We start from the raw sequence: 15770 nt of genomic DNA on the forward strand, positions 1-15770 counted from the left end.
CTTTGCCCCACCTTTGTATAGCTCCTTATTTTAACACCAAGTTTCATTCTTTAATTGCTTTATTAATTCTTTTTTGTCCTGAACAAGTTGCTTGGAACGTAAACAGTATACTTTTTTGTTTATCTTTATCCCAATGTTCTCATTGATTTCCATACTGTATATTCATGAAAATTTGGTATTTTCAAGCCTTTGTTTGGGCTGGGATAGGAGAGGAATTACAGAAGTAGTTGCAATTTGTTTTGGTTCACTCTCTGAATTTCAGGGATATGAGCCCCCAGGGAGGTTTAAAAACCTGTCCAAGGTCACACACAGCTAGTGAAAGAAAAAGTTGTGACTAGATTTTAGATCTTCTGACCCCCAGATCACCAGATCAGTAGTCTCTGTTACAAGACCATTTCTCTGATTCAATAAGTGATGTTCCTCGAAAGCACCTAGTAAACTGCTTTCAACTTTTTTTATTAAATATTTTTTTATTGTGAAATATATATAATTTTAAAAAAGCAATAATTTTCAAAGCACATTTTTTATTAATTAAAAAAAGAATTAACAAAACAATTAGAAATCATTCCATTCTGCATGTACAATCAGTAATTCTTAATATCATCACATAGTTGCATATTCATCATTTCTTAGTACATTTGCATCGATTTAGAAAAAGAAATAAAAAGACAAAAGAATAAGAATTAAAACGATAATAGAAAGAAAAAGAAAAAAAAAAAAACCTATACCTCACATGCAGTTTCATTCAGTGTCTTAACATAATTGCATTACAATTAGGTAGTATTGTGCTGTCCATTTCTGAGTTTTTATATCCAGTCCCGTTTCAAAGCACATTTTTATTTTATTTTTTTTACATGGGCAGGCACCGGGAATCGAACCCAGGTCCTCGGGCATGGCAGGCCAGCACTCTTACCTGCTGAGCCACTCAAAACACATTTTAACAAATGTTACAGAACAGATTTCAAAATTCAGTATGGGTTACCATTCCACATTTTCAGCTTTTTTCTTCTGGCTCCAAAACGCTGGAAACTAAAATAAATATTATTATAGTGATTCAGCAGTCATACTCACTTGTTAAATTCTATCTTCTCTGTTATAATTCCTGGTTCTCCTTTGGTCTTCCTCCCAGCCTATAGGTGTCTTTGGGCTATGTACGTTCTAACCTCTTCATGTTGAAAAGGGTTGTCAACAATATAGAATAGGGGGATGGAATTAGTTGATATTCCTGGAGAGGCTGGCCCTTCTGGGTTTCAGAACTTATCTGGCCTAGAAACCTTCTGGAGGCTGGAGGCTTCAGGAAAGCAAACCTCGTTCATGAAACCCTTATAGAGTCTCAGCCAGAGCCCTAGGTGTTCTTCAGGGCCTACAAGAATGATGTTAGTTGGGGGTTGGCAAACTGTGGCAATTAGCAATATCTAACTGAAGCTTGCATAAGAGTAGTTTCCAGAATAGCCCCTCTACTCCATTTGAACTCTCTTAGCCAGTGACACCTTATTTTGTTACATTTCTTTTCTTCCTTTTAGTCCTGAAGGCATTGTCAATCCCACAGAGCCAGGGCCAGGCTCAGCCTTGGGAATCATGTCCCCCATTGTCAGGGAGACTTTCACCCCTGAATGTCATGTTCCACATGGGGGGGGAGGGTAATAATTTTCTTTGAAGAGCTGGGTTGAGAGAGAAGGCACATCTGAGCAACCAAAGAGGTTTCCTGGAAGCAGTTCTTAGGCATAATTATAGTCTTAGCTTCTGTGCTACAGAAATAAGTTTTGTAAGGGCAAGCCTCAAAATCAAGGGCTCAGACCTATTTTCTTGGGAGTTCCTAATGTTTGAGAGAGTACCAGGGGTTTCACAGATGGGTAAATTTAACATTTCCGTATTTTTTCTCCAGTTCCTCAAAGGGCTCAACCTTTTTTTTATTGTTGAAGTTAGTTGTTAATCATATTATAAATTTGTAGCAACTTTAATCATTTTTTGTATGAGACTTGATTTTATTTTACTTTAAGCATGCATACAATTTAATTTACAAACTTCATTTTATGGCTCAACAGAAAGGATTTTTAAACATAAAACACTAAAAAGTAAAACATATACACTAACATATACGCAACCTTTTTGGTAAAACAATTACCGTTTTAAGATAGAACTATAACCAGTAGGTGGAAGTTAATAGAGTGGTAGATTTTGGAAGAGCGTTTAAATGGAAATAGAATAGGCTACTGTGCTGATTTGAAAGGATGCATGTCCCCTAGAAAAGCCATGTTTTAATCTAAATCCCATTTCCTAAAGACAGAATAATCCCTATTCAATACTGTATCTTTGAAACTGTAATCAGATCATCTCCCTGGAGATGTGAATTAATCAAGAGTGGTTGTTAAGCTGGATTAGGTGACAATATGTCTCCACCAATTTGGGTAGGTCTTCGTAAGTTACTGAAGTCCTATAAAAGAGGAAACATTTTGGAGAATGAAAGAGATTTGAAGAGAGTGGGGAATGCTGCAGCACCACAGAGCAGAGTCCATGAGCCAACAATCTTTAGAGATGAAGAAGGAAAACACCTCCTGGGGAACTTCATGAAACCAGAAGCCAGGAGAGAAAGCTAACAGATGACACAGTGTTTGCCATGTGTCCTTCCAGCTGAGAGCGAAGCCCTGATTCTGTTTGCCATGTGCCTTCTCACTTGAGAGAGAAACCCGGAACTTCATCAGCCTTCTTTTGAACCAAGGTTTCTTTCCCTGGATGGATGCCTTTGACTGGACATTTCTTTTTTTTATCTTTTTATTTATTAATTTAAAAAATTTAACAACAAACAAACGAAAGTATTAACATATCATTCCATGTGACTGGACATTTCTACAGACTTGTTTTAATTGGGACATTTTCTCGGCCTTAGAACTGTAAACTAGCAACTTATTAAATTCCCGTTTTTAAAAGCCATTCTGTTTCTGGTATATTGCATTCCGGCAGCTAGCAAACTAGAACAGCTAGCTTATGAAGGGATGAGTTCCCTGTCATGAAAATCCTCAGTAGCATGTGTGAGAGTGCATGTGTGCATGTTAAGGATGATGTAAAGAAAATTCCTGACTTAAATGGGCAGTTGGGCCAGGTGACTTTCCCTGATTGAGCCAGCTCTCAAGTCTATTTTGTTTTTTCATCAGGAAAGTTAGAATCAAAAGGGATTGAAGGTGGACTTCTGGTTCAGATAGTGTGGGGCTTTGTCCTATTGAGAACTCTTCCTTCTTATTAGAGTTTTATCCTCAAGAACCAGGTCCCTGACTTCTTTCTGTTCAGAAGGATGTAGCAATCCTGATGAAGATTCAGTTCAAATTTAGACTTACCACAGAGAATAAAACAAAAATATTTTTTACCTAGATGAAAAATAGAGTGGAATTTTTTGTTTTAAAGAAGAGAATGACAGAAAATGAGCATCGTCGAGTAGTATATAATGCTATTTAGTCCAGTGTATTATGAACAAAGGTTTCTGCTTACTTATGATTTTAGTGGCAATAGTTATATCAAAGGAAACATTCTTGGTTTCCTAATACTTTATTTTAAAAATACAGTTCCTGTTTTATTTTCTGGTTTATTTCATTATAAAATAGATGAATAATATTGTATCTCCTAGGTCCTCTTAATCCTTACTTTCATTTTGGGCTCCCTTTATTTTATAATGTTTTATTTCATGTCTAATAATCAGGGCCCATATAGGAAATGAAGATACAGTGTCAAAATTTTGTCTGCCTGAAACCTAGTTGGGCAACTCGTGTCCTACTTCACTAAAACCATTATACTTTTCCTCTGTCTTTAAATCAAACATTGCCACCCATCTCACACTAAGAACCAAACTCTTTTTTCCCTATTCTATCAGAAGAAGAAACCAAGCATAGAGAGTGTGCTTTTAATTTCATAAGCTTCACCTTTTCTCCTGAAAGTTTCTATGTCTGTTCATCTGTTGGCAGAAGTCTCCTGAAGCAGGATAGGTCTTTCCTGTCTTTTTAGAATGGGCCCTGGTAATAAGATGTCCTTACCCTTTCCCTAACACCCATATACTAGAGGCCTCCTTCTAAGAATGATGTCTGGGAAGTCTTACATTATCTTCTTGTCAGCAGAGAATTCTGACTTGAATTTTATGTCTCTTCTTCTCAGCCTGCTGCAATGACTCAAGGCACCCAAGGAACAATCCGACCTGCTGCTAACTTTGATGCTTTGAAAGATGCAGAAATTCTCCGAAAAGCAATGAAGGGTTTTGGTAAGAAAACCAGATTTTTTTGTCTTCATATTTTTATTTTTATAATAAGTTAAACTGAACGATTCTAAGGTAAAAATAAATCTTGTGTCATAAACTAAGCTTATGTGTCAGCCTGTGTGCACACACCTCGATTTAATCTTGTACTAAGTGCCTTGTATGTATTCAGAGAAATGGCCTGAAGAAGCACCTAGCACAGATTTCTTTCTTACTTAAAAATATATGATTCTTCCAGGGACAGACGAGCAGGCAATTATAGATGTTGTCGCCAACCGTTCCAACGATCAAAGGCAAAAAATTAAAGCAGCTTTTAAGACCATGTATGGCAAGGTATGTTTTTTCTTTCCTTTCTGGAGTAAGCAGGGCCATTGTCCTGAAGACTGATACTACTGTCTTTTTGTTAGGACCTGTGGTATAGAGTAGAAACAACTAGAAGAGACCGCAGAAGTGGTGTATTCACTTTTTATTTCTCTTAAAGACTTCTTAATTCTGGAGTAGTCCTTGATCTCATAATCATACCTTGTGCTATGTCTTGTAGAATATGATCTTGATCATGATCAAAAGCTTGATATTCATCATTGCCTCTCAGTCTTCTGCTCCTGACAGTAATATTCAAGGCGTTCACCTCATATCCCTGATTATTTTTGATCCTCAGCATTATCTTCCACTCCTCTCCCTCCCTCTAAAAACTCCTGTATTTATATGTTATGATTATATAGAACTTTTTGCCATTCCCTGACACACTATGATCTTGCATACTTCTGTGCTGCACATATGCTGTTCTCTTGACCTAGAACACTAGGTCCTTTTCACCTGCTTGACAAATTTCTTTAAGATTTAACTAAAAATATCAGCTACCCTGAAGAATAACAGAATTTATCTGCTTCTTCCGCTTTGATTCCATAGAATTTTAAAACCTCTGCTATCAGTAATCTCACTGCCCAGTGTTCCCCTAAACTGTGAACTCCCCTAACCACATCAAAATGGTTTCTTTTTTTTTTAATTTATTTATTTTTATTTATGGTACATAACCACATACAAACTCAAACATTCTTATCATATGATCATTCCGTTCTTGTTATACAATCAGTAATTCACACTATCATCACATAGTTGTATATTCGTCATCATGATCATTTCTTAGAACATCTGCATCGATTCAGAAAAAGCAATAAAAAGAAAACAGAAAAAAATTCATACATACCATACCCTTTACCTCTCCCCTTCACCAATCACCAGCATTTCAATCTACTAAATTTATTTTAACATTTGTTGCCCCTATTATTTATTTTTAATCTGTATGTTTTACTTGTCCATCGATAAGGTAGACAAAAGGAGCATCAGACACAAGGCTCTCACAACCACACAGTCACACTGCGACAGCCATATCATCATACAATTATCTTCAAGAAACATGGCCACTGGAGCACAGCTCCACATTTTCAGGCTGTTCCCTCCAGCCTCTCCATTACACCTTAACTAAATAGGTGATAACTATTTAATGCGTAAGAATAACCTCCAGGATAACCTCTCGACTCTGTTTGGAATCTCTCAGCCACTGAAACTTTATTTTGTTTCATTTCACTCTTCCCCCTTTTGGTTGACAAGATTTTCTCTGTCCCTTGATGCTGAGTTCCAGCTCATTCTAGGATTTCTGTCCCACGTTGCCAGGAAGGTCCACACTCCTGGGAATTATGTCCCATGTAGAGAGGGGGAGGGCAGTGAGTTTGCTTGCTGTGTTGGCCATATCCGAGCAATAGAAGAGGGTCTTCTCTTGGAGGTGACTCTTAGGCCTAACTTTAAGTAGGCTTAGTCTATCCTTTGCGGGATTAAGTTTCATATGAACAAACCCCGAAATTGGAGGCTCAGCCTATTGCTTTGGCTGTCCTCACTGCCTGTGGGAATATCAAGAATTCTCCACTTGAGGAAGTTGAATTTTCCTCCTTTCTTACCATTCCCCCTCGGGGACTCTGCAAATACTTCCCTATTCACTTGTTCAAGTCACTCTGGGATTTATCTAGGCATCACTCTGGACAAACCTACAAAATCTCATGCCCTACGCAAGGTTCCAAATACTATGGTGTTCGATTAAGTTGTCCACGTAAGTTATATTAGGAAATGCACTAGTCAAAATATAAATTTTGTACCAAATAAACATTTTTTGCTTGTCTCACACATAGGTTAAAGTTTTAAAATATTAATCACCATCTGTTTTCAATACCCTGCATTATTGACATTCCTTTGTTCTTCCTCATGCAGAAACATTTTTGAATTTGCACATTTAGTCACTATAATTATACACTCTAGGCATTCCTAGATTATACCATCTCAGTCTTTACTGTCTATCTTTCCTTCTGATTTCATTTGTGCCCTCAGGCCTCCTCCCTCTATCATTCTCACATTCAGCTTCATTCAGTGTTCTAACATTATTGTATTACAGTTACGTAGTATTGTGCTATCCATTTCTGAATTTTCACAATCAGTCCTGTTGCACAATCTGTATCCCTTCAGCTCCAATTACCCAATATCTACTATATTTCTATCTCCTGATGGTCTCTGTTACCAACTGAAATTCTCCAAGTTCATTCGCTAATGTCAGTTGATATCAGCGAGACCATACAGTATTTGTGCTTTTGTTTATGGCTTATCTCACTCAGCATAATGTCCTTAAGGTCAATCCATGTTATTACATGCTACATGACTTTATTCTGTCTTACAGCTGCTTAATATTCCATCGTATGTATATACCACAGCTTGCTTTGCCACTCCTCTGTTGATGGACATTTTGGCTATTTCCATCTCTTGGCAACTGTAAATAATGCTGCTGTAAACATTGGTGTGTAAATGTCCATTTGTGTCCTTGCCCTCATGTCCTTTGAGTAGATACCTAACAATGGTATTGCTGGATCATATGGCAATTCTATACTTAGCTTCCTGAGGAACCACTACACTGCCTTCCACAGCGGTTGTACCATTTGACATTCCCACCAACAGTGGATAAGTGTGCCTCTTTCTCCACGTCCTCTCCAGCACTTGTTGTTTTCTGTTTTATTGATAATGGCCATTCTGGTGGGTGTGAGATGATATTTCATTGTGGTTTTGGTTTGCATTTCCCTAATAGCCAGGCAAGTTGAGCATCTTTTCATGTACCTTTTGGCCATTTGTATCTCCTCTTCTGAGAAGTGTCTGTTCATGTCTTTTGCCCATTTTGTAATTGTGTTGTCTGTCTTTTTGTTGTTGAATTAAACAACCTCTTTATAAATTCAGGGTACTAGACCTTTATCTGATATATCATTTCCAAATATTGTCTCCCATTGTGTAGACTGTCGTTTTACTTTCTTGACTAAGATCTTTGATGCACAACAGTGTTTAATTTTGAGGAGTTCCCATTTCTTTCTTTCTTCAATGTTCGTGCTTTGGATGTAAAGTCCAGGAAACCACCTCCTATTATAAGATTGATAAGATATTTCCCTGCATTTTCTTCTAAAAGTTTTATGGTCTTAGGTCTAATGTTTCGGTCTTTGATTCATTTTGAGTTAATTTTTGTATAGAGTGTGAGATATGGATCCTCTTTCATTCTTTTGCATGTGGATATCCAGTTCTCTAGGCACGATTTATTGAAGAGACTGTTCTGTCCCAGGTGAGTTGACTTGACTGCCTTATGAAAGATCAACTGTCCATAGATGAGAGGGTCTATATCTGAACTCTCTATTCGACTCCATTGGTTGATATATCAATCTTTCTGCTAGTACCATGCTGTTTTGACCACTGTAGCTTCATAATACGCCTTAAAGTCAGGTAGCATGAGGCCTCCAACTTCATTTTTCTTAATCAGGATATTTTTAGCTATTCAGGGCACCTTGCACCTCCAGATAAATTTGGTTATTGGTTTTTCTATTTCTGAAAAGTAAGTTTTTGGGATTTTAGATTGGTACTGCATTGAATCTGTAAATCAATTTAGGTAGAATTGACATCTTAACTATATTTAGTCTTCCAATCTATGAACACGGTATGCCTTTCCGTTTATTTAGGTCTTCTGTGATTTCTTTTGACAATTTCTTGTAGTTTTCTTTGTATAGGTCTTTTGTATCTTTAGTTAAATTTATTCCTAAATATTTTATTCTTTTGGTTGCAATTGTAAATGGAATTTTTTTCTTGATTTCCTCCTCAGATTGTTCATTACTAGTATATAGAAACATTACAGATTTTTGAGTGTTGATCTTGTAACCTACCACTTTGCTGTACTCATTTATTTGCTCTAGTAGTTTTGCTGTGGATTTTTTAGGGTTTTTGACATATAGTATCATATCTTCTGCAAACAGTGAGAGTTTATACTTCTTCCTTTCCAATTTTGATGACTTGTATTTCTTTTTTTGTGTAATTGCTCTGGCTAGAACTTCCAACACCATGTTGAATAACAGTGGTGATAGTGGGCATCCTTGTCTTGCTCCTGATATTAGGGGGAAAGTTTTCCGTTTTTCCCCATTGACGATGATGTTAGCTGTGGGTTTTTCATATATTCCCTGTATTATGTTGAGGAAGTTGCCTTCTGTTTCTATCCTTTGAAGTGTTTTCAACAAGAAAGGATGTTGAATTTTGTCAAATGCTCTTTCTGCATTAATCGAGATGATCATGTGGTTTTTCTGCTTTGATTTGTTAATACGGTTTATTACATTAATTGATTTTCTTATGTTGAACCATCCTTGCATACCTGGGATGAATCCTACTTAGTCATGATGTATAATTTTTTTAATGTGCTGCTGGATTTGATTTGCTAGAATTTTGTTGAGGATTTTTGCATCTATATTCATTAGAGAGATTGGTCTGTAGTTTTCTTTTCTTGTAATATCTTTATCTGGCTTTGGTATGAGGGTGATATTGGCTTCATAGAATGAATTAGGTAGCTTTCCCTCCTCTTCAGTTTTTTTGAAGAGTTTGAGCAGGATTGGAATTAATTCTTCCTTGAATGTTTGGTAGGATTCACATGTGAAGCCATCTGGTCCTGAACTTTTCTTTTTGGGGAGCTTCTTAATGACTGATTCAATTTATTTTCTTGTGATTGGTTTGCTGAGGTTGTCTATTTCTTCTTGAGTCAGTTGGTTGTTCATTCCTTTCTAGGAAGTTGTCCATTTCATCTACATTGTCTAGTTTATTAGCATAAAGCTGTTCATAGTATCCTCTCATTACTTCCTTTATTTCTGTGGGGTCAGTGGTTATGTCTTCTCTTCCATTTCTGATCTTATTTATTTGCATCCTCTCTCTTCTTTTTGTCAGCCTGGCTAAGGGTCCATCAATCTTACCTATTTTCTCATAGAACCAGCTTCTGGTTTTGTTGATTTTCTCTATTGTTTTCATGTTCTCAGTTTCATTTATGTCTGCTCTAATCTTCATTATTTCTTTCCTTTTACTTGCTTTGGGGTTAGTTTGCTGTTCTTTCTCTAGTTCCTCCAAGTGAACAGTTAATTCCTCGATTTTTGCTCTTTCTTCTTTTTTGATATAGGCATTTAGAGCAGTAAATTTCCCTGTTACCACTGCCTTTGCAGCATCCTATAAATTTTGATATGTTCTGTTTTCATTTTCATTTGCCTTGAGATATTTACTGGTTTCTCTTGTAATTTCTTCCTCGACCCACTGGTTGTTTAGGAGTATGTTGTTGAGCCTCCATGTATTTGTGAATTTTCTGGCATTCTGCCTTTTTTTGATTTCCAGCTTCATTCCTTTATGATCTGAGACAGTGTTTTTTGTGATTTCAGTCTTTGTAAATTTGTTGAGACTTATTTGTGAACCAGCATATGGTCTATCCTTGGGAATGATCCATGAGCACTTGAGAAAAAGGTGTATCCTGCTGTTGTGGGGTTAATGTTCTATATATGTCTGTTAAGTCTAGCTCATTTATTGTATTCAAATTCTGTGTTTCTTTATTGATCCTCTGTTTAGATGTTCTGTCCATTGATGAGAGTGGGGAATTGAAGTCTCCAACTGTTATGGTAGATGTGTCTATTTCTCTTCAGTGTTTTCAGTGTTTGCCTCATGTATTTTAGAGCATTCTGGCTTGGTGCATAAATATTTATGATTGTTATGTCTTCTTGTTGAATTATTCCTTTTATTAGTACATAGTGTCCTTTGTCTCTTTTAACTGTTTTACATTTGAAGTCTAATTTGTTGAATATTAGTATAGCTACTACTCCTCTTTTTTGATTGTTATTTGCATGGAATATCTTTTCCCAGCCTTTCACTTTCAATCTGTGTTTATCCTTGGGTCTAAGATGCATTTCCTGTAGACAACATATAGATGGGTTCTGTTTTTTAATCCATTCTGCCAGTCTATGTCTTCTGATTGGGGAGTTTAATCCATTAACATTTAGTGTTATTGTTGTATGGGTAGTACTTTCTTCTACCATTTTGCCTTTTGGATTTTATATATCATATCTAATTTTTCTTCTTTTTACCTTTACTGATACTCTTCATTTCTATACTGTTCTCCACACCTCTTTCTCCTGTCTTCTTATATGTCTGTAGTGCTCCCTTTAGTATTTCTTGCAGAGCTGGTCTCTTGGTCACAAATTCTCTCAGTGAATTTTTGTCTGCAAATGTTTTAATTTCCTCCTCATTTTTGAAGGACAGTTTTGCTGGATATAGAATTCTTGGTTGGTAGTTTTTCTCTTTTAGTGTCTTAAATATATCATCCCACTGTCTTCTCACCTCCATGGTCTCTGCTGAGAAATCTACACATAGTCTTATTGGTTTCCCTTGTATGTGATGGATTGTTTTTCTCTTGCTACTTTCAAGATTCTCTCTTTCTCTTTGACATCTGACATTCTGATTAGTAAGTGTCTTGGAGTATGTCTATTTGGATCTATTCTATTTGGGGTACACTGTACTTTTTGGATCTGTAATTTTAAACCTTTCATAAGAGTTGGGAAATTTTCAGTGATAATTTGCTCTATTAGTTTTTCTCTTCCTTTTCCCTTCTCTTCTCTTTCTGGGACACCCAAAACACGTATATTCATGTGCTTCATGTTGTCATTCAATTCCCTGAGTCCCTGCTCCTGTTTTTCCATTCTTTTCCCTATATTTCCTTTTGTTTATTGAATTTCAGATGTCCGGTCCTCCAGTTCACTAATCCTATCTTCTGCCTCTTGAAATCTGACATTGTAGGTTTCCATTGTTTTTTTCATCTCTTCTACTGTGATTTTCATTCCCATAATTTCTGCGATTGTTTTTTTCAGACTTTCAATTTCTTCTTTTTGTTCATTCCTTGCCTTCTTTATATCCTCCCTCAATTCATTGATTTGATTTTTGATGAGGTTTTTCATGTCTGTTCATACATTCTGAATTAATTGTTTCAACTCCTGTATCTCATCTGAATTGTTGGTTTGTTCCTTTGACTGGACCATATCTTCGTTTCCTAGTTTGATTTATTATTTTTTGCTGGCATCTAGACATTTAATTATCTTAATTAGTTTATTCTGGAGATTGTTTTCACTTTTTTTCCCCTAGGATTTTCTTGCAGGATGACTTTGTTGTCTATCTGCTCTTTGACATTCAGTTCAGCTTATTCTAGTCCTCTAGCTTAGATTTTGTTTAATAGATCAGAATTTTTCAGTTCTTGTTTTTTTGTTTCTTGCCCTGCCTGTATGGTGCCTTTCCCTCACCCCTTAGGAGGGGTCCACTTAGTTATTATAGACCCCTGTCAGGTTTTCTCAGACCAAATTGGTCACCTTTCAGGAGGAAAGAGTCACCTGTGTCAGTTTTCCCTGAGGGTAAGACCCAGCAGATTAAAAGGCTTTCTTATGAAGTCTCTAAACTTTGTGTTTTTCCTATCCTGCCCAGTATGTTGTGCTTTTCTGCCTGCAGATCCTACCAGCATAAGGTGATGGGGTACCTTTAACTTCAGCGGGTTCTCCTTACTGGGGGTGTGGCGGAGACAGAGGAGAGATTGTAGGCTGGTTTTATTTGCTTCACTTTTCCAGACCCTGGGGTCTGAATTCCTTGAGGGAGGGATTCCACCTGAGTTGGGCCCCATCCCTCTCCTGGGGAAGGCACAGGCTCCAGACAAGGTCTCAAACAAGCTCAATTCTGCCTATGCCTGGGGCAGTGGAGCCCAAGAAGCCTTGCAGCTGTATCCAAAGAGTAATCAATCCGTAGAAACACTGCCACAAAAAAGAAAAAGAAAAATCATTTTCAGAGCAGGACCCCGTTCCTTGGGTTTGCCAATCAAGAGCTTAAGTTGGTACGTGGCTCTGTGTATCTCCAGGTCCTATGTGCTCCCTCCTTTCCTGCAGGGCTTAGACCTTTTCAGATCCAAAAACACCTGTTTTTTTTTCTTTTTTCTCTTTTTCCGTCAGCCCTGCCCTCTCTGTTTTAGGGCAAAAACCAGCAACCTCTGCTTTTACTCAAGGTTCAGCTGAGCTGGGGGCCTATTTTTAGTAGTCAGAATTTGTTTATTAATTCCACAATTGGTGTTCGGTTGCACTCAGCCCCTGCTCCTGGTAAAATCTCTTTCCTTTCCCCTCTGGGAAGCAGCCTGTTGGGGAGCGGCGTTTTGCCGCCATGGTCTGGGGAACTCACAGTTCTGGGGGGCCCACAGCTGGTCCACCTGGTCCAGACTGGGGTACGCTGTGTGTCCAGTCACTGACGTGGCCCCAGCAGTCGTTCTGTACTGTTTCTCACTGCTCTGGAAGATGGAATAAATACCACACCTTGCTAAGCCACCATCTTGCCTTCAATCATCATAATCATTTTTTTAAACGTCATTTATTGAGATATATTTACACAGCATAGAAGCTATCTGAAGTACACAATCACTGGTTTGTAGTATCTCATGATTGTGCATATAGCCCCATGATCAAATTTAGAATATTTTCATTGCTCCAGAAAAGAAATAAAAAGAAAAAGAAAACCCTAATCCTCCCATGCCCCTTGTGTACCCCCTGTTATTGACCCATTGTATTGGTGTAGTACACTTATCGTTGATGAAAGAATATTAAAATATTATTGTTAACCATAGGCTGTAGTTTACAATTGTAGGTACATTTTTCCCCAAATATCCCTCTGTTATTAACTCCTTATAGTAATGTTGTACATCTGCTTTAGTTCATAAAAAAAACTTTTTTATATTTGTATGGTCATAGATGTTGTCCACAAAAGATTCATTGTGTTACACAGTCCCATGTTTTGACCTCCAACTTTCCTTCTAGTGACGTATGTGACAGGAGACTTTTTTCCACCACATTCACACACCATTTAGCACTGTTAATTAGTCTCATAATAAAATGCTACCATCATGTTTTTCCATTTCCAAAGTTTAAGTTTACCTTATTTAAACATTCTGTACATATTAAGCAACTACTTACCATTCTTTAGCCTCATTCTATGTCCTGGTAACCTATATACTATATTTTATGTCCATGAGTTTACATATTATAATTGGTTCATGGCAGTAAGATCATAAAATATTTGTCCTTTTGTGTCTGACTTACTTCACTTAACATAATATCCTTAAGGTTCATCCACATTGTTGCATGCTTCAGAACTTCATTCCTTCTTACTCTGAATAGTATTCCATCATACGTATATACCACATTTTGTTTAGCCATGCATATATTGATGGACACAGGTTGTTTCCATCTTTTGTCAATTGTGAATAAAACCATATTATATTCATTTTTGTATTCATTGTACCAAGTATAGGAAGAGGAACGAGTGGCCACCTAATATTTGTTGAATGAATGACCACTGAATAAATCCAGCAAGAGTCTGGCTAAAAAGTACCCTTTTTTTTTCAGTTATAAGGGGAAAAACTGGGCAGCATTGACTTGCCATTGAGATAGGAATCCTGAAAATTCCCTAACATCCTCTGTATCTAGTTTGCTTATCTTAGAATGAGGATAGAGGTCCATTGGTTGGTCCTACCTTGACTATTCTATTCTGCCTTTCTCTCTCTGCCCAGCTGAGATCCACTTCTTTTAGTTGTAAGGTTGATCATGTGATATAAACCCTAGATTTCTTTGAGATTCAACATCAGACTCACTTCTCTCACATAGGTATTTTGTATATTGTAAGTTGCTTTGGCTGATACATAGTCTGTGTTACGCTGTCTTGAGTCTTATATGTTGCTTTAGAATGAAAATTAAACTTGCAGCCTCTTTTCCTTACCCACAGACACCTCTTCTCTTGACTCCCTATTAATTAATAAAAATACTATTCGATTAGCCTACCATGGAGTCATCCTCAATTCCACTTTCTTCTTTATTGATCAATCAACTAATGAATAGTTATTCAGTGCCTACTGAATACCAGGTAATTCCTTGTCCCAGCAAGCAGTTATTCACTTTGTCTTGTTGATTTAATCTATAAAATGGATCTTTAAAATGTGTCTACTATCTGCTTTTTCTGTCTTTCTATTGACACTGCTAAAGTATAAGCCTTCATTATTTCTTATTTAAATATCCCAGTAGCCTAAAGTTCTTATAGGGGTCATAGTCCACCTGCATATTGTTGCTGTATTCGTGCCATTTTCTTGCATAAAAGATTTCAGTGGCCCCTCCCCACAAACAGAATCAAGTTCACATACCTTAACTTGACATTCAGAATAATAATCCAAGTATTGATTTATAAATTTGCCTTACTAATCTAGTTTAAAAATCTTCCCCTCTAACAAAATTGGACTTCTTATTGCTTCATTGAACAAGCTTTACTTATTCTACCCTCTGCATTAGTACTTTCAACCTTACTGGAGCATCAGAGTCTCTGTCAAACTTTAAAACACACAAAGAGGGCGGGCCGCGGTGGCTCAGCGGGCAAAGTGCTTGCCTGCCATGCCGGAGGACCTCGGTTCGATTCCCGGCCCCAGCCCATGTAAAAAACAAGCAAACAAACAAAATACAATAAAACAGGAAAATGTTTAAAGATGTTTCCCTTTCTTCCTTCCTTCTCTCTGTCTTTCCTTCCCTTCCTCCCTCTCTCTTTAAAAAAAAGAAAAAAAAAAAAAAAAAAAAAAAAACACACAAAGAATCTCTGAGTCTTAGTCCTGAAAATCAAACAAAAATATTTAAAGCTCCATAAATGATTTAAATGCATAGCCAAAACTGGGAACTATTTCTCTGTTCCTTGTTTGTGTTCTTTCTTTTTGCCTGTGATAACTTTCTCCTTTGCCTGCTAAATTTTATATACTCAAGACCTAGACTAAAAACTTCCTCTGAGCTCTCTAACCCAATGTTCAGTTTTCAACTTTCTCTGTTACTTATTTCTGTGCTATATATCTGGTGCTGTAGTTCAAGTTGGCATCTTTTTTCATGTTTATCTTATCTTTTCAAATAAGAATAAGGTAGTGATGATTCCTCATAGAACATAAAACAGTTTCTTGTACTAAATAAATATCTGTTTATCATTCTGTTAATTTGAGTTATTTATTGTTTCACATATATCTTGTCTGTGTATCTGGTACAGTGGTGGAACTACAATAAGAATTTCTTAGTTTATTGATAGAATGAATAAACTGTATATGCCTGATGGTAACAAGCTTATA

General features: G+C 36.9%; 1 protein-coding gene across 6 annotated transcripts in view; it reads left to right on the top strand.

Annotated features, from left to right (window-relative positions):
• ANXA7 (annexin A7) overlaps positions 1 to 15770 on the top strand; it is a 37905-nt gene that overhangs the window by 14963 nt on the left and 7172 nt on the right. For all 6 annotated transcript variants that reach the window (XM_077124947.1, XM_077124951.1, XM_077124948.1 and 3 more), the window contains 2 exons: positions 4141 to 4243; positions 4476 to 4570. In XM_077124947.1, coding sequence (XP_076981062.1) covers positions 4141 to 4243; positions 4476 to 4570 — 198 coding nt within the window. The remainder of the gene's footprint in view (positions 1 to 4140; positions 4244 to 4475; positions 4571 to 15770) is intronic.

Source organism: Tamandua tetradactyla, chromosome 13, assembly GCF_023851605.1.
Source record: "Tamandua tetradactyla isolate mTamTet1 chromosome 13, mTamTet1.pri, whole genome shotgun sequence".
Classification (NCBI taxonomy): domain Eukaryota; kingdom Metazoa; phylum Chordata; class Mammalia; order Pilosa; family Myrmecophagidae; genus Tamandua; species Tamandua tetradactyla.